Source organism: Pelobates fuscus, chromosome 9, assembly GCF_036172605.1.
Source record: "Pelobates fuscus isolate aPelFus1 chromosome 9, aPelFus1.pri, whole genome shotgun sequence".
Classification (NCBI taxonomy): domain Eukaryota; kingdom Metazoa; phylum Chordata; class Amphibia; order Anura; family Pelobatidae; genus Pelobates; species Pelobates fuscus.
In genome coordinates this window covers 138,499,848-138,523,140 of record NC_086325.1, presented here as the reverse complement: position 1 = coordinate 138,523,140, position 23,293 = coordinate 138,499,848, and the positions used below count along the sequence as shown (strand labels likewise).

General features: G+C 45.1%; 1 protein-coding gene across 4 annotated transcripts in view; it reads right to left on the bottom strand.

The window, feature by feature from the left end:
- The window catches only part of LOC134573080 (protein SET-like), a 26,087-nt gene extending 8,218 nt beyond the window's left edge, over window positions 1-17,869 (bottom strand). For 3 of the 4 annotated variants that reach the window (XR_010085302.1, XM_063432521.1, XM_063432519.1), the window contains exons 1-7: window positions 17,645-17,869; window positions 16,659-17,461; window positions 10,886-10,963; window positions 10,630-10,741; window positions 2,506-2,651; window positions 2,258-2,343; window positions 2,029-2,177 (exon numbers count right to left, since the gene is read on the bottom strand). Coding sequence is in view for 3 of the 4 variants with exons in the window: in XM_063432521.1 (XP_063288591.1) it covers window positions 2,029-2,177; window positions 2,258-2,343; window positions 2,506-2,651; window positions 10,630-10,741; window positions 10,886-10,963; window positions 16,659-17,402 (1,315 nt within the window). In the remaining variant the exon portion in view is untranslated. The remainder of the gene's footprint in view (window positions 1-2,028; window positions 2,178-2,257; window positions 2,344-2,505; window positions 2,652-10,629; window positions 10,742-10,885; window positions 10,964-16,658; window positions 17,462-17,644) is intronic. The other variant, XM_063432520.1, reaches the window with a different exon arrangement.
- Between the last annotated feature and the right edge of the window lie 5,424 nt (window positions 17,870-23,293).

The window sequence follows — 23,293 nt, the reverse complement described above, 5'->3', positions numbered from 1 at the left end:
ATAGTCACACCTCCTTGCATGTGATTTGCACAGCCTTTCTCAACACTTCCTGTAACGTGGGATTTAAAATGCTTATACTTCCTTTACGGCACATTCTGTTTAATTTAAAGTTTGCCATCTCCTGCACTGTTAATACCTTGCTTCACCTCAGGATCCTGCTACGTGTGATTAAAGTTCAATTTATAGCGTAGCAGACAAAAAATAAAAAAAAGTTAACATGTGAGTGAAAATATATATATTTTTTTACATGCAGACTGTTTCAGTCACACCCAGGGGAGGTGTGGCAAACACGGCTGTTTGCTTACATTTGTCCTAAACTATGCCTCTACAGGCGGTCAGCCTGACAGCCATTAGAGGCTCTTCCTCATGAATATTTTTTAAAAGGGTCTTCACATTTTTTTTATGGTAGGTGGGGTTCTCTAAATCTGAACACTAAAACGTTCTATTAAATGCTTTATTGAATAAAATTTAACACTTCTTTAACACAAAACAAATAAAAATGTGACTATTGAAATGATTCACAACTCTGGCAATAGAGTCAATTCATAATTCAGATATAAAGTACCGTATATACTCGAGTATAAGCCGAGTTTTTCAGCACATTTTTTGTGCTGAAAAACCCCAACTCGGCTTATACTCGAGTCAATTGTCTGTATTATGGCAATTTGCATTGCCATAATACAGACTGGGGGCTGTGGGGGCTGCAGAGAGATGTTACTTACCTTTCCTGCAGCTCCTGTCAGCTCTCTCCTCCTCCGCCGGTCCGTTCAGCTTTTCTGTCAGCTCACAGTGTAAATCTCGCGAGAGCCGCGGCTCTCGCGAGATTTACACTGGGAGCTGACCGAGGTGCTGAACGAACCGGCGGAGGAGAGAGCTGACAGGAGCTGCAGGAAAGGTAAGTAACATCTCTCTGCAGCCCCCACAGCCCCCTCCTACACAGTGCCCATCCACTGGACCACCAGGGAAGGAGAGCCCCCCCTCCCTGGCCAGCTAGCAAGCAGGGAGGGGGGACGAAAAAAAATGTATATATATTAATAATAATAAAAAAAATAAAAATAAAAAAATAATAAAATACAAATAATAATAAAATAAAAAATAATAATAAAACAAAACAAAAATTAAAATAATAATTACAAAATAAAAATGTCCACCCCCCACCAAGGCTCTGCATCACACTCTGCATTACACACACACACATAAACACACTGCATTCATACACACACACTGCACTCATACACACTGCATTCTCAAACACACACACACTGCATTCTCAAACACACACACACTGCATTCTCAAACACACACACACTGCATTCTCAAACACACACACACTGCATTCTCAAACACACACACACTGCATTCTCAAACACACACACACACTGCATTCTCAAACACACACACACACTGCATTCTCAAACACACACACACACTGCATTCTCAAACACACACACACACACTGCATTCTCAAACACACACTGCATTCTCATACACACACTGCATTCTCATACACACACTGCATTCTCATACACACACTGCAGTCTCATACACACACTGCAGTCTCATACACACACTGCAGTCTCATACACACACTGCAGTCTCATACACACACTGCAGTCTCATACACACACTGCATTCATTATACACACACTGTAAATAAATATTCAATTAATATAATTTTTTAAGGATCTAATTTTATTTAGAAATTTACCAGCTGCTGCTGCATTTCCCACCCTAGTCTTATACTCGAGTCAATAAGTTTTCCCAGTTTTTTGGGGTAAAATTAGGGGCCTCGGCTTATATTCGGGTCGGCTTATACTCGAGTATATACGGTAGGTTATTTCTGTGAAACACAATGCTGCAGTGTAACTCATAGTTACAAATTATGATTTTTCTTGAGAATTTTCAATTGGGATTTTTATTTCTGCATTTTTTTAAAAATATAATTACTTTACCTCTTATCAGCCTATGTCCCAAATTGAACTGCTATACATATAAATATATAAACTGCCCAACAATAGTATGCCTTACCATCTGCTTGTTTCTCAGTGTTATCTGATATCTCATGAACTTCATTCTCCTCCTCATCTTCCTCCTCCTCCTCGTCTTCACCTTCTTCTTCCTCCTCCTCCTCCTCATCGTCATCAATGACCACACAGTCATCGAGATTGTCTGTATCGCTGAGACACATAAAAAGGTTTTCATAATTCTTATATAAAATGAATGAGAAAATACAGAATATTAAGTTTTTACTCCTTACCTATCCTCCACTGCATTGTCATCACTGTCTCCCTCACCAATGAGGTAATATTGTAAAGGGTTTGGCCACAGATCCTCTTTAATTATCTATGAGAACGAACACATTGTTTAAACTTACAGAGATCTAAACACAGACACACACACAAAAAAAAAAAAATTATCTGGATGATAACAAATGGTTTGACTTTAAAATAACGGACAATTCAACGAAGACATCCTTATTCTTCATCAAATAGAGGAGGACATTACCGCTGCTATTCGATCAGCTGCAGGAAAGCTATGATCAGAGAACCAGCTGAAAAAGCTGGGAGCAGAATTGCTGGATTTTCCTTTATTTGGAGAAGGGTTAAGTCCTCGCCACCAACGGATGGGTGTTGAATGAGAGACTAAACGTCCTTTAAGAGAAGAGAAAGAAATAAAGAGAAGAAATAAACCGTAAATCATCCCTTCACAGCAATCATCACGAATCATGACACTGTTTAACACTTGTTGGTTCCTCTTTCACAAAAACGTTATGACACACACTTACATCCATCCTATGAATTTCAGTCACTTCAATTTAGCTGTTCTCATTAAATATACCAGTGACCTACTATGTTACAAAAACATTTTACTTACCGTAAATTCCTTTTTTCTTAGTATAGTGGCAGTACTCACAAGTGGGATGTTCCTTCCGTTGTTGGACAAGAAGCTCCCCCTTCTTTGAATATTATAGCTGTGCTCCGCCTGCTGCCTCTATATAACCTGCAAGATTGGTTCTTTTTTATTACTGGCGGGTGATTCAAACGGAGACTGACTAATGCAAAAAACATTTAATCCAAATGAAAGAGGAGGGAAACCCAGTACTGCCACTATACTAAGAAAAAAGGAATTTACGGTAAGTAAAACTACTGTTTTTCCCTTCGTATAGTGGCAGGACTCCGAAGTGGGATATAGCAAGATCCCTGTAACCAAACAAAAGGGTGGGGACTCAGCAGGCCACAGCTTGCAGCACCTTACGCCAAAAAGACACCTCAGATGATGAAAATATGTCCAGCCTATAATGCTTGATGAAGGTATGCAAGGAAGACCAAGTAGCCGCTTTGCAGATGTCTTCAGGTGATGCTGCTGCTCTTTCAGCCCAGGAGGTTGCCATAGCCCTAGTGGAATGAGCTTTCAACGGGAATCTGAGAGGAATCCCTTTGGAGTGATAAGCCAACTTGATGGTATCCGTAAGCCATCTAGCCAGAGAGGGTCCGGAAACAGCACGACCCTTGTACTTGCCTTGAAAGTAGACAAAGAGATGATCTGAGGATCTAAACCCCTGAGTCTTCTGAAGGTAGATCTTCAGGGATCTTCTAACATCCAGGAGATGCCACTTTCTTTCCAGATCCGATGTAGGAGATTGACAAAAGGACGGCAGAATAATAGGTTGGTTAATCGCAGCACTAGAGATAACTTTAGGCAAAAAAGAAGGCCTGGGGTGCAGGACCACTTTTTCTTGATGGAATATGGTGAACTCCGGAGAAGATGACAGAGCTCTGATCTCACCAATTCTCCTAGCGGAGGTGATAGCCACCAGGAAAGCCGTCTTGAAGGTTAGAAGCTTGATGGGGACCTGAATCAATGGTTCAAACGGTGGTTCACAAAGGGCTTGAAGAACCAGAGACAAATCCCAGGTAGGAAAAGACACTAATCTGGGAGGCCTCTTCAACCGTATGGACTTAATAAACCTTCGGACAAGTATGTTTGAGGCAATGTCACGAACCAGGAAGTGACTTAGAGCCGAAACCTGGCCCTTGAGTGTAGAGACCCCTAGGCCGGCTTCAAAACCATCCTGCAAAAAAGAAAGGATTTCCGGGATAGATGTTCTGGCAGGATCCGAACCTCGAAGAGAACACCAGGTTCTGAATTTCATCCAGACTCTGAAATAGATTTTTGAAGTGGACAAGCGGACAGAGGATAACAAAACATCACATAAATGTTCTGAGAGACCATGTCCCTGAAGGATCATCCTTGCAGCAACCATGCCGTCAGGCGAAACATTTCCAGGGTTTCTACTGGAAGAGTCACATTCTCTAATATGGTGGAAGAGATCGGGAGAGACCAACGTGAGATGGTCATATTTTCCACTTCTGAGAACCAACTTCTGTTTGGCCAGAAGGGCAGGACTGCTAGAATTCTTGCCTTCTCCCATCTTATCTTCTGAACAATCCGGGGAATAAGAGCGACAGGCGGGAAAATATAAGCCATGTTGAAGTTTCAAGGGATCGACAGACCGTCTAGGACATCTGGGTAGTCTCCTGCTTGGAGAGAAGCAAATCTCAGTACTTTTCGGTTTCTCCTTGTCGCCAACAAGTCTATCTCTGGCCTGCCGAAGCGGGAAACTAGCTCCAAGAAAACTTGGTTTGATAGAGCCCAGTCTGCCTGAGACCAATGACTTCTGCTGAGGTCGTCTGCAATAACGTTTAGAGACCCTTTGATATGGGTAGCTGAGATTGCGAGAAGATTGGCTTGGGCCCAAGACATTATACGGTAGCAGAGATCTTGGAGAGCTTTTACCTTCGTGCCTCCTTGGCGATTTAAATAAGCCACTGTGGTGGCGTTGTCCGACTGAATCCTCACCGTCCGATTGGCGATGACTGAACCGAAGGACACCAGTGCCTTCCAAACCGCTTGTAATTCCCTGAAATTTGAGGAAGCGCCTGCCTCTTCCTTGTTCCAAAGACCTTGATGGAATTGAGAACCGAGATGGGCGCCCCAACCAGTCTGGGAAGCATCTGTGGTTATCGAAATCCACTGTTTTTGTGCAAATGATAGGCCTTTTGAAATGTTGCTCCTGTCTCTCCACCAGTTTAGCTGCTTTTTCACCATTTCGGATAGGTGGAAGGGAGAGTCTAGATCTTCCTGTTTTCGAGTCCATTGTGAAAGAATGTCCCATTGCAATGGTTTTCATTCTGCTTTTGCCCAAGCCACTGCTGGGATTGCAGAAGTGAGGAGGCCTAGCAAACTCATAGCATCCCTGATTGAGCTTAGGTTTTTCTGCAGCTTTGATACGGCTTTTAAGATCCTCCTTTGTTTCTCTATTGGTAGAAACAGAGACAGGGACTGTGATTCTACCCGAAGACCCAAGAATTCCAGACTCCGTGACGGATTCAACTTGGATTTTTTCAGGTTCAGGATCCAACCGTGATCTTTTTAAACCTTCATCGTAATCTTGAGATGATTTTTTAGCAGTTGTTTCGAATTGGCTTTCAAGAACCAATCGAGATCCCTTTCAGACGTAAGACTGCTGCTACGGGTGCCAGGATCTTCGTAAAAACTCGAGGAGCTGAAGACAGGCCAAAGGGTAGAGCCTTGAATTGCAAATGGAGAATCCTTCTCTTTCTTGTAAGAACCGCAAACCTGAGAAACTTCCGGGAAGATTCTGAAACCGGTACATGTAGATAAGCATCTTTTAAATCTAACTTTGCCATGTGATCTCCTTTTTGTAAAATGTGCGTTACAGACAGAATACTTTCCATGCGGAACTTCTGGTATGGTATGCAGGTGTTGACTTGTTTTAGGTCTAGTATTGGCCGAAAGGATCCGTCTGGTTTCTGAACCAGGAACAGGCGGGAGTAAACCCCCTGAAATTCCCAACGTTTGGGTACCTTCTCTACCACATCTTTTCTTAAAAGAAGAAGAGCTTCGGTTAGGAGTGCTTCTGTTTTTTTCCTTGAAGGATAGTCTGATAGTAGGAAGGAAGGTTGTGGTCTTGTTGAAAACTTTATTCTGTAACCTTCTGAAATTGTTCTTATAATCCACCCATTTGATGTACTCTTTTTCCACTTGTGGGTGAAGAACCGAAGGCGTCCTCCCACTCTTTTGGCGTCAAAACTTCCTCTTTTTGTCTTGCCTGTTGGATTCTTGTCTAGACCACTGGCTGCTGTTTCCACCCTGTTTTTGAAACCTTCAAAACCGCCCTTGGTAACGAAAGGACCGCTGACCCTTATACTGAAAACATTTATATCCCTGTGATCTTGATTCCAGAGGTAGGGCTTTCTTTGTGTCCGACATTTGTTTAATAATGTCTTCCAAAGGTGTTCCAAATAGTTTGTTCCTCTCAAAGGGTAATTCACACAAGGCAGCCTTGGATGCTGAATCTGCTGTCCATGTACGTAGCCAAAGAGCTCTTCTGGCCACTGACGACAATCCCATAATTCTTGCTGCTAAACGCATAGACTCATCAGAGGCATCCAAAAGAAATTCATTAGATAATTTCAGTAGGAACATAAGATGGGAAGGATCTGCATCTGATTTTCCCATAAGAGACTCTTCCAGGGCTTGTAGCCAAACGCTCTGAGCCCTGAGAACCGCTGAACCTGCAATACCGGCTCTGCATTGGTACCCTGCAGCCTGAAATATTCTTCTACATGAAGTTTCGGCTCGTTTATCCATTGGGTCTTTAAGTCCTGAGACTTCGCCAATGGGTATAGTGGTTTTCTTAGACAGCTGGGCAATCTGAATATCTACTTTAGGAAGATCTTCCCACTTTTCTTCCGACTGTAGTTTGAACAGCAGTTTAAATTGTTTAGAAATAAATGCACGTCTTTCAGGATTCTTCCATTCTCTATGAAGGAGATCCAAGATTTTAGGTGACATCGGGAATCCTTTAACCTTACCCTTAGTAGGTTCCGTTTCTTGTACAGCTGATGTTACTTCCTTAATAAATTTTTTCAGCTCTTCTGGTGGGAAGCCCTCCTCCACACTGGAAGCTAGGCTGGAAATATCTGAAGGTGAAGAAATAGAGCATTCTTCTGAAGAAACGTCAGACACCGAAGGAGATCTATTCCTTCTACGTTTCTTAGGCTTCTCTTGTATAGCCGGTTCTTGCTTCACAGAATCTTTAAAGGACTCAAACGTCTGGGACAAATTTTCCTGAAACCAGCCCAGGAAGGATGCCATATCAGTCTGCTTAGCTTTCTCTAGCAATTCCGCAGAGCACTGATTACACGTCTTTTTGCGACATCCGTCAGGCAGAGGTACAGCACATTCCAGACAACATAGGTGCTTAGATTTGCTTGTGGCTTTTTTAGGGACAGATGCTGACATCTTGTCTTTATCCGCTTTGTCCGGGGGAATAGGACTGGACATATCTGTGGATCAAACAAAAACAAAAAAAAAATAATAAATAGAAATAGACGCATGCATAAAAATAGATGAATGAAAGGAGAGATTCATAAAATCTCACCTTAAATCACCTAATGTCCGTGTAGGAGGGCTGGTGACACGGAGAACCAGAGCTGTACACCCACCCTTGGGGTCAGAAAGGTTCTGCACAGTTTATATACAAAATTATGAAAAAAAATGTAAATTTGGCGCCAAAACCCCGGTTTCGCGCATGCGCAGTTGCGTGATTCCGTGTTTGGTGGAACGCAACGCCTCCCGGCGTGCGTTCCACCACTGTGCGCATGCGAAAAGCAAACGAGGAGGACCGCCCGGGAACTCATCTTTAGCAGCCACAAAAGGGAAGTACCCGGTCGCGTTTCATAACGCTAGACCAGAAGTACTGCGCCACTCAGTTCCCACCCGGGGAGCCATCGGGCAATTACCTCCCCGATCAGCAGCCTGTGCTGATCGCACCTTCTCCACTGGAACTGGGGAACCTGTCCGTCCCGTTGCCGGGACAAGAAGAACTGGCGGGTGATTCAATCTTGCAGGTTATATAGAGGCAGCAGGCGGAGCACAGCTATAATATTCAAAGAAGGGGGAGTTTCTTGTCCAACAACGGAAGGAACATCCCACTTGTGAGTACTGCCACTATACGAAGGGAAAAAGACATTTAACTTCTACTTGAGATCAACAGCTGTGCTCAAGGGAATCAATTAAGTATTAGAGAAAACCATACTAGAATTAGGGATGTGGAATTTATATCGCCCAACACCAGGGAAATGCAGTTTCTGGTACTGTGCGAGTAGTTTTTTAATTTTCTTTTTTGATATTCTTTCAGCCTTGCTTTTAGCAGACAAACAGCAGGCTTTTTTCTGGAAAAAGCTAGGGGCTGCAGTGGACTGCCAGAGATGGGGAGGTGCGAGGAGCAGTAGACGTTCCTCGCTATGCACAGAGCTTATGGTCACCAGGAAACAGCATGGCGTCATATCCCGGCAGCCGAAACTCTTGCACAGAGGAAAGAAAAGTCAAAGAGACAAACTGCAAAACTCCATGTGAAATATGGAATTGGGCTGGATTAGAAATGCACCAAAATTAAAATTCTGAGCCGAAACAGAAACTGACTTTTTTCCCCAAATGATTTGTGTAGGTTATGTAGTGTGTGTAAGGCACATAGTGTGGGGTGCAATAGGGGTGACAGGTGACAGAGCGTGAAAGAGAGTGAGGGAGTGAGAGAGGGGGTGACAGAGTGAGTGAGGGAGTGACAGAGTGAGGGAGTGAGAGAGGGGGTGACAGAGTGAGGGAGTGAGAGAGGGGGTGACAGAGTGAGGGAGTGAGAGAGGGGGTGACAGAGTGAGGGAGTGAGAGAGGGGGTGACAGAGTGAGGGAGTGAGAGAGGGGGTGACAGAGTGAGGGAGTGAGAGAGGGGGTGACAGAGTGAGGGAGTGACAGAGTGAGGGAGTGAGAGAGTGAGGGAGTGAGAGAGTGAGGGAGTGAGAGAGGGGGTGACAGAGTGAGGGAGTGAGAAAGGGGGTGACAGAGTGAGGGAGTGACAGAGTGAGGGAGTGAGAAAGGGGGTGACAGAGTGAGGGAGAGAGTGAGGGAGTGAGAGAGTGACAGAGTGGGGGAGTGAGAGAGGGGGTGACAGAGTGAGGGAGTGAGAGAGGGGGTGACAGAGTGAGGGAGAGAGAGAGGGGGTGACAGAGTGAGGGAGAGAGTGAGGGAGTGAGAGAGTGACAGAGTGAGGGAGTGAGAGAGTGACAGAGTGAGGGAGTGAGAGAGGGGGTGACAGAGTGAGGGAGTGAGAGAGGGGGTGACAGAGTGAGGGAGTGAGAAAGGGGGTGACAGAGTGAGGGAGTGACAGAGTGAGGGATAGAGTGAGGGAGTGACAGAGTGAGGGAGAGAGTGAGGGAGTGACAGAGTGAGGGAGAGAGTGAGGGAGTGACAGAGTGGGGGAGTGACAGAGTGGGGGAGTGACAGAGTGGGGGAGTGACAGAGTGGGGGAGTGACAGAGTGGGGGAGTGACAGAGTGGGGGAGTGACAGAGTGGGGGGGGGGAGTGACAGAGTGGGGGAGTGACAGAGTGAGGGGGGGGGGGTGAGAGGGGGGGTGAGAGGGGGTGAGAGGGGGGGTGAGAGGGGGGGTGAGAGGGGGGGTGAGAGGGGGGGTGAGAGGGGGGGTGAGAGGGGGGGTGAGAGGGGGGGTGAGAGGGGGGTGAGAGGGGGGTGAGAGGGGGGTGAGAGGGGGGGTGAGAGGGGGGGTGAGAGGGGGGGGTGAGAGGGGGGGGTGACAGAGTGGGTGATAGGGGGGTGACAGGGGGGGTGACAGAGTGAGAGAGGGGGTGACAGAGTGAGAGAGGGGGTGACAGAGTGAGAGAGGGGGTGACAGAGTGAGAGAGGGGGTGACAGAGTGAGAGAGGGGGTGACAGAGTGAGAGAGGGGGTGACAGAGTGAGAGAGGGGGTGACAGAGTGAGAGAGGGGGTGACAGAGTGAGAGAGGGGGTGACAGAGAGAGAGGGGGTGACAGGTGACAGAGTGAGAGAGGGGGTGACAGAGTGACTGCTGTATCATGCGATATCCAGAAGTCAGTGTTGTCGTGGTAAACCGTGGCAACACTGATTGGCCAGAGATTGCAAGATACAACACAATCTGCAGCTTACATCCGGCGAAGCTGCAGACTGTACTGGCTCTCTCCCCGGGCAGACGGGTCCTGACAAGTCACTCTGCCCTAAGACACTACTAGCCCGCAGCAGAGCTGAAAAGATAAAATAACTACCTGCCCGGCACCCGGAACTGCATGCCCCAGGCGTCGGCAATAGGTATTGCGCATCCCATTTTTGGCAGATTTGCCCCCATTTTCGGTCGAAAATTTTGGTGCATCCCTAGGCTGGATAATATGTGGGTCAGATGTAGTTTGTGTAAATGGGTCATTGCGTGTGAGCGAGTCAGAAGTAGTCTGTGTATAAATGGATCAGTGCATATGTTAGTTCGTGTGTGAGCATGGACTGTGTTTAGGTTAGCAAAGACACGCTTTGATTGAACAAATATAACAATTTATACTTGAATTTGTAAATATTATATTTACATACACCCCTGTAGAATAGTTTGACATTTTACCAGGAACAGCTCCAGAGCAGTCCTAGCGCCATAACTACTACAGTGGCTTTGTTTTTGGTACAAAACATATAGCAGTTTAGTTTTGTTGAACAAAAAAGGCTGCATTACACAGAGTAAACTTTGCTCACCTGAGGAACCATATTGAAACTCCTTGGTGATTAATTCATTCTTAAAGTAAGGGTTAGAGTTGAAGTAGAATTTAATTCTGCAGCTAGACTTTATATGAGTGAAATCCTCCACCTATTGGTAAAAATAGGTAGCAAAGTAACAAATGATTAAAATAAGGAAAAAAAAAAAAGGGAATCATGAAAAATTAGTCAAAGATTAAGACGTAAAGGTATACATATATAGAAGTACATGGCTTTAGCTGCATGTCCTACCAACCTGTAGATTATTCATGTAACTCAGAGTATCCTCATCACGATCATCAATCATTGCAGAGAGCTGGGGGTGATTGAGAAACTGAAGCACTATGTTAAGGAAGACAAGGTGTGTTCACAGCCTTTATGTTGGGTCACAGGAGATCTGAAGAATGCATTGAGAAATACCCAACACCTTCAAAAGCAACAAAGGTATTTACTAAAGTGCAAATTGTAAGAAAATCAAGTAAATTCCAAATTTTAGGTCAAAATAGGCAAACTGAGAACAGACTTGAAAAGAAAAACTTTTTAGTTTGTCTATTTTGACTTAAAATTCAACAACTGACACTTCAGTGAATAACAGCCAATAAAATAGCTTAAACAATCCCTAAAAAAAGAGTGACCTACAAAGTTTATCCAGTTTTCCTTCTTCAGGTAATAATTAAACATACACTGTGTGATTAGAAAAGTGGTAGGAAATGCAAAGATCAGATCATTTCCTTGAGTAGTGTCCTCACTTTGTGTTGACCGCTTAAAGGAGCACTATAGGGTCAGGAACACAAACATGTATTCCTGACCCTATAGTGTTAAAACCAGCATCTAGTCCCCCTTGCCTCACTAAATATAGTAAAATCTTGTCTCTTATATCTAGGGTAGCCTTACACCTATCCCACACATGCTGAAAACTACCTCACTGTGTTAACCTCTACCACTTCAGCTGGACAGCTATTCCATGCATCCACTACTCTCTTTGTAAAGTAATACTTCCTGATATTTTTAATAGGGATCGACAGCTATTGATTTTTTAGAGCCGATACCGATAATCTGTGAGCTTTTAGGCAGATAGCCGATAATTTGTCGATATTCTGTACATTTACCATTTTGAAAAAAATAAAACTATCTAAAAGGTAAATGCACAAAATATACATGCCACGTGTAGTGCATGCAGTGTATTTTGACAGGGGAGCTGTGTGTTTGTGTAGTGTGTGTATAGTGAGTGCAGTGTGTGTTTCTGAATGGATGTAATTTGTGTAAAATGGGGGAGGGGGGATTTTCATTTTAATTTTTAATATTTATATGTTGTTGTTTTTTGTCCCCCCTCCCTGCTTGTTGCCTGGCCAGGGAGGGGGGGCTATACATGTTCAACCAAAAGAAAATATGTTTAGTTTCTTAAATTTTTGTGCACATTTAATTAAAATGAACTACCTTGACCAAGACCGCCATAGCACAGGCAGCTAGAACTCTGCACTCTTCTCGTTTGTAAGTAGTTAAGTGCTGACTTTCTTAAAATTATTCTCAGATTGAACAATCAGAATATTGTCCTACATATCAATTACATGTAATTTCTTCTTAATGGTAAAATAAAGTCAGAAATGTATGCAATCCGTACTAATATTATTGAGGTCCTAGGCAAGTCTATGATTGGGGTAATCCCCCACCCAATATCTTATATTTTCCCCCTAACTGTTACTGCTCTTCACACCATATCAACACATCCCTCCCATATCCTCAGGACCGCATGTCACATGACACTGATCTCTCTTTATTTTAGCACCTTGACTAGATCTCAGTACATCCGAGTTGGCCAATCTCTGCCTTTCCCCATGTATTGTGTCTATCTCAACAGTTCTCAAGCTATGCACATCCTCCTTTCTCTCCTTTTTACACTGGTGGTCCAGTGGTATGGGCTGAGCAGTGGAGGGGCCCGCAGCAAGCTGTTGCTTACCTTTCCTGCAGCTCCTCTAGCTCCCTGTGTAAATCTCGCTGTCTGCATGCCGCGCGGAGCGTTGCCACGGGACTCGCGAGATTTACACAGGGAGCTGCTGATAAGGTAAGCAACAGCTTGCTGCCGAAACCCCCAGGACCGCCGGGCTTGTAATGAGCCCGGCAGTCCTAGGAGGTATTATAGGAAATATCAGTATCTTTATTGGCCGATACCGATATTGCCGAAAATAACGAATATCGGCCAATAATAGATCGGTAAAACCGATAATCAGTCGATCCCTAATTTTTAAACATTTGCCACTCTAATTTAAAGACTGTGCTCTTGTTGTGGTAGTTTTTCTTCTTTTAAATATAGTCTCCTGCTTCACTGTGTGGATTCCCTTTATGTTTTTTATTTTTTCTATCATATCCTCCAGTCTCATCTCATCTTTCCTCTAAGCTATACATGTTAAGATCCTTTAACCTTTCCTGGTAAGTTTTATCCTGCGATCCATGAACCAGTTTTGTAACCCTTCTCTGAACTCTCTCTAAAGTATCAATATCCTTCTGGAGATTCGGTCTCCAGTACTGCGTACAATACAAGTCACCAGTGCCCTGTACATTGTCATGAGCACTTCCCTCTTTCTACTGTTAATACCTCTCCCTATACAACCAAGCATTTTGCTAGCACTTCCTGCTGCTCTATTACATTGTCTGCCTACCTTTAAGGCATCTGCAATAATTACCCCTAAATACCTTTCCTCAGATGGTGAGGTGAGGACTCTATCAAATATTCTATTCTCTGCCCTTGGGTTTTTTAGGCCCAAGATGCATTATCCACATTAAATGTCAGTTGCCACAGCTCTGACCATTTTTCTAGCTTACCTAAATCATTTGCAATTCAGCTTGTCCCTCCAGGATCATAAACTCTGTTGCAAATCTTTGTAATATCAGCAAAAAGACATATCTTACCAAAGACCTTATGCAATAATCACTAAAAAAAAAATTAAAGAGAATGGGTGCAAGTACAGATCCCTGAGGTACCCCACTGGTAACAAGACCTTGCGTCAAACATACTCTATTGACTACAACCCTCTGTTGCCTGTCACTCAGGTACTGCCTAACCCATTCTACAATATTGGATTCCATATTCAAAGATTGTAATGTATTAATTAGCCTTTGATGTGCAACCGTGTCAAAAGCATTACTGAAATCTTGGTAAGCAATGTAAACACGTCTCTGATGTTGAAATTCATGTGCTTTTAGATGTTCAACAATCCTATCCTTTAACATGGATTCCATTACTTTCTCCACTACTGAAGTAAGGCTTACTGGCCTGTAGTTGCTTGATTCCTACTACAAGAATTGCCAACGACTGCCAGACGTTTTTAAAAGTATAGATCACAATAACCAAATAGGAAAAGCTCTCCCATTTTATCCTAAAACTTACAATTTTCCACAACTACTGGTTTAGTAAACAAGCCCTTAATGTGGCACTGTCATCGTTTGGGAACTTTGTAAAATTCCCAAAGTCCCCTGACTGTGACATTGATGCTGGTGGTCCGGTGAGACCAGGTAAAGGTGAGTTTACTCCATCTTGACCCAGCAGGGTCCTCTTCAGCGCTGACATCGCTATTGTACTCACGTGCATTCCAACAGTCATTATTTTTTCATAAAGATTTTATCGATAAGGGACTTAAGCAGCAGGTTTTATCACTTCACTAAAATCTTTCAATCCAACACACAAATAGAAAACCTGAGTAGACCCCCCCTAAAACAGCATTTACTCACCCTAAAAAAAAAAAAAGAGCATTTCATAGAGCTAGATTGAATCTTTATAAAATACTCATATTGGCTGTGTTGGAATTTCACTGAAATTCCAACCCAGTCAAGAGATATACTGAGACAAAGTAAGGACTACTTTGTCTCTGAGTATTTCCTACGACTGACACTTCTAGATACAAGGTGGAGCTACAGCCAACAGCCACGACCAGTAACAGCTACAGACAATTGACGTTATCTATGGATAACCCCTCAGTCTTGCAGGATCCTACATAGACATTAATGCTTTACTCTTGTGCAGGGCTTCCCAAACTTACAGGCCGAGACCCACTTGCGAAAACTGTAATTTTACGAGACCCACTTGCTTTTAATGCATATTTTAAAAATGAACTCCATGGCAATCCGCTTTAGAGGCATACAATTGGCATATTTTTAGAGACATAATGTTGGTATATCATGGCAGTTTTAGAGGCAGAAACTTGGCACTTAATGGTAACCTGTTATACAGGCATACAACTTATGTATGTGTGTTTGAATGTAAGCATGTTTTTGTATGGAGTATGAGTGTGCATGTTGGTGTTTAAACGCAGGTGTGCATTTGTGTGCAGTGTATACACTTCCACACACGCAAATACACAGACACACAAATACACACACTGACACCTAGTTTCCCACACACAGACACTCATGTACACAGATACACACTGACACACAGATACAAGAGGTGAGGGTGACAGCGTAGGAGGGGGACTGTGTGTGCTGCTGACAGCTTGGGGGGCAGGGTGAGAAAGGGTTACAGTGGGGGGACAGGGAGAGAAGGTTACAGTGTGGGGAGGCAGGCAGGAAGAGAAGGGGTTACAGTGCAGGGAGGGGAGCAGGAAGAGAAGGAGTTACAGTGCAGAGAGAGGGGCAGGGAGAGAAGGGGTTACAGTGCGGGGAGGGGGCAGGGAGAGAAGGGGTTACAGTGCGGGGAGGGGGCAGGGAGAGAAGTGGGTTACAGTGCGGGCAGGGAGCAGAGAGAGAAGGGGGTTACAGTGCGGGCAGGGAGCAGGGAGAGAAGGGGGTTACAGTGCGGGCAGGGAGCAGGGAGAGAAGGGGGTTACAGTGCGGGCAGGGAGCAGGGAGAGAAGGGGGTTACAGTGCAGGGAGGGGAGCAGGGAGAGAAGGGGTTACAGTGGGGGGGCAGGAAGAGAAGGAGTAACAGTGCGGGGAGGGGGCAGGAAGAGAAGGAGTAAAAGTGCAGAAAGAGGGGCAGGGAGAGAAGGGGTTACAGTGCGGGGAGAGAAGGGGTTAGAGTGTGGGAAGGGAGAGATGGGGTTACTGTGTGGGGAGGGGAGAGGAGGGGTTACAGTGTGTGGGGGCAGGAAAAGAAGTGTTTACAGTGTGGGGAAGGGGCAGGAAGAGAAGGAGTTACAGTGTGGTGGAGGGGGGTAGGGAGAGAAGGGGTTACAGTGGGCGGGGACAGGGAGAGGAGGGGTTACAGTGGGCGGGGACAGGGAGAGGAAGGGTTGTGTCTTACCTTTATTAAACTTCCTGGTGGTCCAGTGTCCTCCCTGGTGGTCCAGTGGGTTAACTCTCCGGTCTGCAGAGCTACAAACCATGTAATAGAAGTCTCGCGAGCACCAAGGGTGTTGACGTGGTAACACTGGGTGCTCGCAAGATTTCTATCACACGGTCTGCAGCTCTGCACCCGGCAAAGCTGCAGACCGGAGTTGCTGGGCAGACTGACGGTCTCTTAGGTTCTGGAGGAGTGGGTCAGCGCGACCCACTGGGAATCACCCTGCAACCCACACTTTGGGAAACCCTGCTCTAGTGGATATATGCTGACACAGAACCAGCCGGAAGAAGATGGCAGAGGCTACGATGGACTGGTTCAGGTAAGTGGAACCTTTCCATGCCCTCCCTGACCACCGGACCCCAAGCAGCGCTATCACCGTCAGTGGTCTTTGCAAATTCTGCAAAGTCCCCAGACAATGACAGTGCCACCTTAACATACTACATAAACGTACATAAATGCTCGAATACAATTCAATTAAGAATTCTTTAAACTGTGTTGTAAAGGCACAATACTGGAGCCAGTGTTTAATGTAATCTTTTCTCGCTACCTGAAATTGGCAACAATTTTAGCTGAGGTTTCAACATTCTTCTGGAAGTAGGAAAAATATGCAGTATCTCTTTCAACTATACAAACCATTAAAAACATTTAAAAAAAAGTTAATCTAAGTCTACTGCATGATAGCAAAACAATAGTACTGTACTTTGATACTTCAAAAATAACAATTATTTACTTAGCATAAGAATTTAGTGGATACAGCTGTAACCCAAAAGCCAGGGATTGTACGTATAATGGCATTGCGTTTCTTGATATGCGGTCTTCTAAGATGGCCATATCTTCTTTTGAGCTGCAGCAGTGCCCGGTCTGCACGCTCATTTACAGATCTTAGCTCCTGTTGGACCGATTCCAGAGCCTGCAAGGAACGCTCGGTGCTGGTGGGTTGGGTACCCACAGAAACAATACAGCACTCGTCACCCTCACTACATGAGCGGGGGTCACCCATCTCCGAATCAGATGAAGGTGGAGACAACACAGAAGGTTCTTCATCTAAATCTGCCTTTTCAGGGGCCTTTGGAACATCTCTTTTGCGCCCGTCAAGCAAATCTTCAGCAACTTCAGCGTCTCCGTTTGACTTTTTGGGCTGCTTTACACCAGTTTCTCCACCTTCAGGTGCATGCGGTGTTCCCCGAGCACTCTCACCTGTGTCTCCTCGTTCAGGAGTGTGCCTGGGAAGAGTAACATGGTGTTCCTCAGGTCCTTGTCTTTCTCGAGTGTGCGGAGTCACATTAGAGGCACAATTCTTACCCTCTTTTCCTTTGGGGCCCTGTTCGGTGGACTCTCTCCAGTTTGTCATCTCCCACAACGCCTGGGCAGCCTCCGCCTCCTGGCTGGCCGGTGTGTCACTTGTCCCATCTGTTTTTTTTACATCTTTGGTCCCCACAAGACGCCGTTGTTTCACCACCGGAGGTGGGCACTCGTCCTTGTCCTCAGGGCAGCTCATGGTTGAGAGACTTCAAAGAAACGTCAGCTTTTCAGAACAGCCCAGCATAGTCCACCACTCTGCAGAGGAACACAATGTAATACCCCAAAATGGTTAGAGCCCACACCTTAGCCTAAAACACGTGACCACACTACGTCATTACCACACAGGCTCACGTCACATGCCATGTAATACGTCATACCCTCCCCAGCCCTATAACACATGCTAGAGCAACCACGAGCCACACACAATAATAAACTCACCATGCGAAGTAACCCCCCCAAATAAAACTTGTCCCCCCAAGTGGTGTCACCACGCGACCTGTCACGACGTGACGTAAGGGTCCTGTCAGGGATACACCAGTGCGCGGGCGACACGTCACGTCAACATCGGGCCACGTGATTCAAACGGACGTCACGTTCTGCTGGCTCGCGCCCGCGGTCTGCTCTCCGCTCTCCCCTCTCCCGCCCAACGCAAGCCGCGGTCACGTGGCCTCCAGCGGAAAGCCTTCCTCCCTGACAACAGGGCCGGCCACGCCTCCCCAGCTGCCAGTCTTTCGCATCGCGCCAATAGAGAGCCGCGGAGCAAGGCGGTCCGGCCACGCCCTGAGTTCCCATCAGCCAATGGGGAATACGAGCTTCGGCCTGTGCATTGCATTGCTCTTGCCGAATTTAGTCGAGAGAGAGGCTTGGCACGCAAGCTCTAGCGTGGGTGGTTTGGAGTAAATAGGAGAAGGGAGGGGGGAGTTCAGATGTCACCTGAGGGTATCCCAGCTGCTGCACTGATAAACAGGACATCCTTATGCCCCAGGGGAACAGATGGCATTATTTTATTTGTTTTTCTCACATTATATATATATATATTAAGAAAAATATATTTTATAAAGGGCAAAATTATTTTATATTTTTTAAATTCTGACAGTTTTATATCGTTCATAAGTTCCTATCTCTGTTAAAATAATTAGGTTCCCACAGCTTTAATACCCACAAGTGACATATATTGAGGTTAATATAATTACTAAGGGGACTTGAATAATTACAAATTAAAATATTGGCACTGAATATGGGGTCTGTTAATATAAAGTAGGTATAGATGCCTATAGTGTAAAACTATTTAGCTATGAGAGAGCCAATTTATCTTTTGACTATATTTGATAATGTTGTCCTACTTAATGGTACTCATCTGAAAGATATTACTGTTAATTATTTTCAGCATCTGTCGCTTAAAAACTTCACCACTGAATTTAGTTTCAATAGTAGAGACAGCTACTACCGGTACAAAATTGTACTGAATTTAGCAGGGGTTTAAGAACAAGAACATCATTTTCGGTTTTAAGAACATGAACATAATTTTCGGGTCTATTCACTAAATGCCAAATTGTAATGAACTGAATAATCGAATGCCTAAACTAACTGACTTGAAAACCGTTTCCAGCTTAGATAGTCGTAGCTATTTTAAAGCGGATCTGGCGGGGAGGGGTAACAATATACAGTATATCAAAGCTTTCCAAACATTTCATGTTGGTGAAACACTTTTCAGACTTGCATAATTTGCGACACAGCTGCGGTCGGGGAGGTGTTCTATTTCTTGAACACATCGCTCAGTTGCGGCCACGTCACCAGAACTGATGCAGAATCAGCGGTGTCGACCCAATTCCGCATGCTGCGCAGTACATGTATGATCCCTCAACTGTCTCTCTAACACTCTGGCCCCTATTCACAATATAGTAATATAACATACCCAGTTCAAGATCGCTCTTCTCACAATAATTACAGTTGCTGGCAGACTGCGGCCTGCTGGCTGGTTGGCAGGCTAGCTGTGGCTGGCAGACCTCTTTCTTCCCCCAGGCCCTTTGTGTATCTCTTCCCCCAGCCATTCTGTGTGTCTCTTTGTCTCCCCTACTCTCTTCAGCGTGTACTCTGCCAACCTCTGCCAGTGTACTTTGCCACTCATATCTGGTGTCACAATAGTGTGCCTTTAAAAAGAAAAAAAGTTTTTCACTGTAAGCTAATAGTCCGTGTCCTTAAAGCGGGTGTCAGGCCTTCAGCGTGTACTCTGGCAACCTCTGCAAGTGTACTTTGCCACTCATATCTGGTGTCACAATAGCGTGCCTTTAAAAAGAAAAAAAGTTTTTCATTGTAAGCTAATAGCAGTTAGTTGTCTGCAAGCGTCTGGGTGTCAGGCCTTCAGCGTGTACTCTGCCAACCTCTGCCAGTGTACTTTGCCACTCATATCTGGTGTCACAATAGCGTGCCTTTAAAAAGAAAAAAAGTTTTTCATTGTAAGCTAATAGCAGTTAGTTGTCTGCAAGCGTCTGGGTGTCAGGCCTTCAGCGTGTACTCTGCCAACCTCTGCCAGTGTACTTTGCCACTCATATCTGGTGTCATAATAGCGTGCCTTTAAAGAGAAAAAAAGTTTTTCACTGTAAGCTAATAGCAGTCAGTGTCCTTAAAGCGGGTGTCAGGCCTTCAGCGTGTACTCTGTCAACCTCTGCAAGTGCACTTTGCCACTCATATCTGGTGTCACAATAGCGTGCCTTTAAAAAGAAAAAAAGTATTTCACTGTAAGCTAATAGCAGTCAGTGTCCTTAAAGCTGGTGTCAGACCTTCAGCATGTACTCTGCCAACCTCTGCAAGTGCACTTTGGCACTCATATCTGGTGTCACAATAGCGTGCCTTTAAAAACAAAGTTTTTCACTGTAAGCTAATAGCAGTTAGTTGTCTGCAAGCGTCTGGGTGTCAGGCCTTCAGCGTGTACTCTGCCAACCTCTGCCAGTGTACTTTGACACTCATATCTGGTGTCACAATAGCGTGCCTTTAAAAAGAAAAAACGTTTTTCATTGTAAGCTAATAGCAGTTAGTTGTCTGCAAGCGTCTGGGTGTCAGGCCTTCAGCGTGTACTCTGCCAACCTCTGCCAGTGTACTTTGACACTCATATCTGGTGTCACAATAGCGTGCCTTTAAAAAGAAAAAAAGTTTTTCACTGTAAGCTAATAGCAGTCAGTGTCCTTAAAGCGGGTGTCAGGCCTTCAGCGTGTACTCTGGAAACCTCTGCAAGTGCACTTTGCCACTCATATCTGGTGTCACAATAGCATGCCTTTAAAAAGAAAAAAAGTTTTTCACTGTAAGCTAATAGCAGTCAGTGTCCTTAAAGCGGGTGTCAGGCTTTCAGCGTGTACTCTGCCAACCTCTGCCAGTGCACTTTGCCACTCAAATCTGGTGTCACAATAGCGTGCCTTTAAAAAGAAAAAAAGTTTTTCATTGTAAGCTAATAGCAGTTAGTTGTCTGCAAGCGTCTGGGTGTCAGGCCTTCAGCGTGTACTCTGCCAGTGTACTTTGCCACTCATATCTGGTGTCACAATAGCGTGCCTTTAAAAAGAAAAAAAGTTTTTCACTGTAAGCTAATAGCAGTTAGTTGTCTGCAAGCGTCTGGGTGTCAGGCCTTCAGCGTGTACTCTGCCAACCTCTGCCAGTGTACTTTGCCACTCATATCTGGTGTCACAATAGCGTGCCTTTAAAAAGAAAAAAAGTTTTTCACTGTAAGCTAATAGCAGTCAGTGTCCTTAAAGCAGGTGTCAGGCCTTCAGCGTGTACTCTGTCAACCTCTGCAAGTGCACTTTGCCACTCATATCTGGTGTCACTATAGCGTGCCTTTAAAAAGAAAAAAAGTTTTTCACTGTGTCAGGGTACCTGTGGTCTCTACCTCCGAAAGAGGTAGAGACTTAGCTGTTCCTCCATCCAGACGGTCTGATGGCTCCCTTCCCCGCGGTCTATCCGGTCATGCTAGGCCGGCCGCGAGGGAGTGACTGCCTTTTACAGCATCTAGGCAGGAAGTAGTCATCAGGACACTCCCCCGGAACGACCTGTCAGTCAATTGCTGCAGGACCAATCAGGACGCCTCGGAGGCGTGGTTACTGGTCTGAACAGGGTATTTAACAGAGCTTCTTTCATTAGCTCATTGCCCTGTCGTGGTTCTAGCTTGTTCTAGTCACTCAGTGCTTGTGTATTCTATTATCCCTTTTGGTTTTGACCCGGCTTGTTTACCTTACTCTGCTTATCTCTGTTACCCTTGATTCGGCTTGTCTCTCGCTTACCTGTCTTCTGTTACCCTCGACCTCGGCTTGTCTTTGACCATTCTATACTGTACTACTTACGTTAGTCCGGCCATTCTAAGGTCCGGTATACGTATCTGGCTACTGTTTGTACTCTGCGTGTTGGATCCCTGTCCCGATCCTGACATTACGACAGGGCCAATGGATCCTGCAAGTACAAACAGTCAGCTGGCTGCTCCTGATCCTAGGTTTGAAGCCATGGATCACAGAATGGATCAGTTGGCGCTTGCGCTACAGGCTCTATTAGCTTGTGCCAATAACCCACCAGAGGAGATACGTAATACCCCTGTTTCTCCTGTCGGTTCAGGTCTAGAGGTAGCCACAGTGGGTGCTTCTTCTCGCATTACCCCCCCAGTACGCTATGGTGGGGCTCCTGAGAAGTGTCGTGGTTTTTTAAACCAAATTAGTATCCACTTTGAATTGCAACCTCGCTCTTATCCTACAGATATGGCAAAAGTAGGATTTATTATCACCCTACTCATTGAGAAAGCTCTGAGATGGGCCAACCCACTATGGGAGAACGATAACCCATTAGTTTATAACTATAACGCATTTGTAGCTGCTTTTAGAAGAACATTTGACCCTCCAGGTAGAAAGGTTAATGCAGCCAGATTACAGATGGCGGCAGAAATCAAGTGGAATGAGCAGGCGTATATGGATGTATTTTTGAATGGCCTATCTGATGTAATCCTTGATGAGGTTGCTACCAGAGAACTCCCTGAGAATTTAGAGGATTTAATTTCGTTCATCTCTCGTATAGATGAACGTCTAACACTCGAGAGAGGAACCAGAGACCTTATTTTAGGTTAGCTCCCGCTGTTCCAAGTCCTGACTCCGCGATATCTTTGCTTACTGAACCTATGCAGATAGGGTATACCCGCCTCTCTGAGGAGGAAAGACAGCACAGGAGAAGAGAGGGTTTGTGTATGTATTGTGGAGCCAAGGGTCATTTACTCTCGAACTGTTCTAACCGCCCGGGAAACGCTCGCACCTAAGTCTCTCTAGAGGACAGGCCTTGGGTGTTTCTATTTTGTCCTCTACTCCTGATTATAAAGATCACAGGCTTCTGCTACCAGTTTCCTTAACTTGGGGGAAGGAAGTAGTAAGGGCTATGGCATTGATAGATTCCGGTGCTGCTGAGAATTTTATCGACCAAGCCTTTGCTAGTAAGAACAATTTCCCATCCCAGCTAACGGAGACACCTTTGGCCGTTGAGGCCATAGATGGTAGACCACTACTAGACCCTGTTATCTTTCGTGAGACCATACCCATTGATTTAAATGTTGGTATCCTACACGTGGAGAAATTATCTCTTATGCTCATTTCGTCTCCTTCCGTTCCCATAGTTCTGGGGTACCCATGGTTGAAAAAACATAACCCTATTATCGATTGGGAGTTAGGAGAGATACTCGAGTGGGGCCAGGGCTTCCAGGATCGGTGTTTGTGCAAGGTTTTGTCAGGATCGGGACAGGGATCCAACACGCAGAGTACAAACAGTAGCCAGATACGTATACCGGACCTTAGAATGGCCGGACTAACGTAAGTAGTACAGTATAGAATGGTCAAAGACAAGCCGAGGTCGAGGGTAACAGAAGACAGGTAAGCGAGAGACAAGCCGAATCAAGGGTAACAGAGATAAGCAGAGTAAGGTAAACAAGCCGGGTCAAAACCAAAAGGGATAATAGAATACACAAGCACTGAGTGACTAGAACAAGCTAGAACCACGACAGGGCAATGAGCTAATGAAAGAAGCTCTGTTAAATACCCTGTTCAGAGCAGTAACCACGCCCCCAAGACGTCC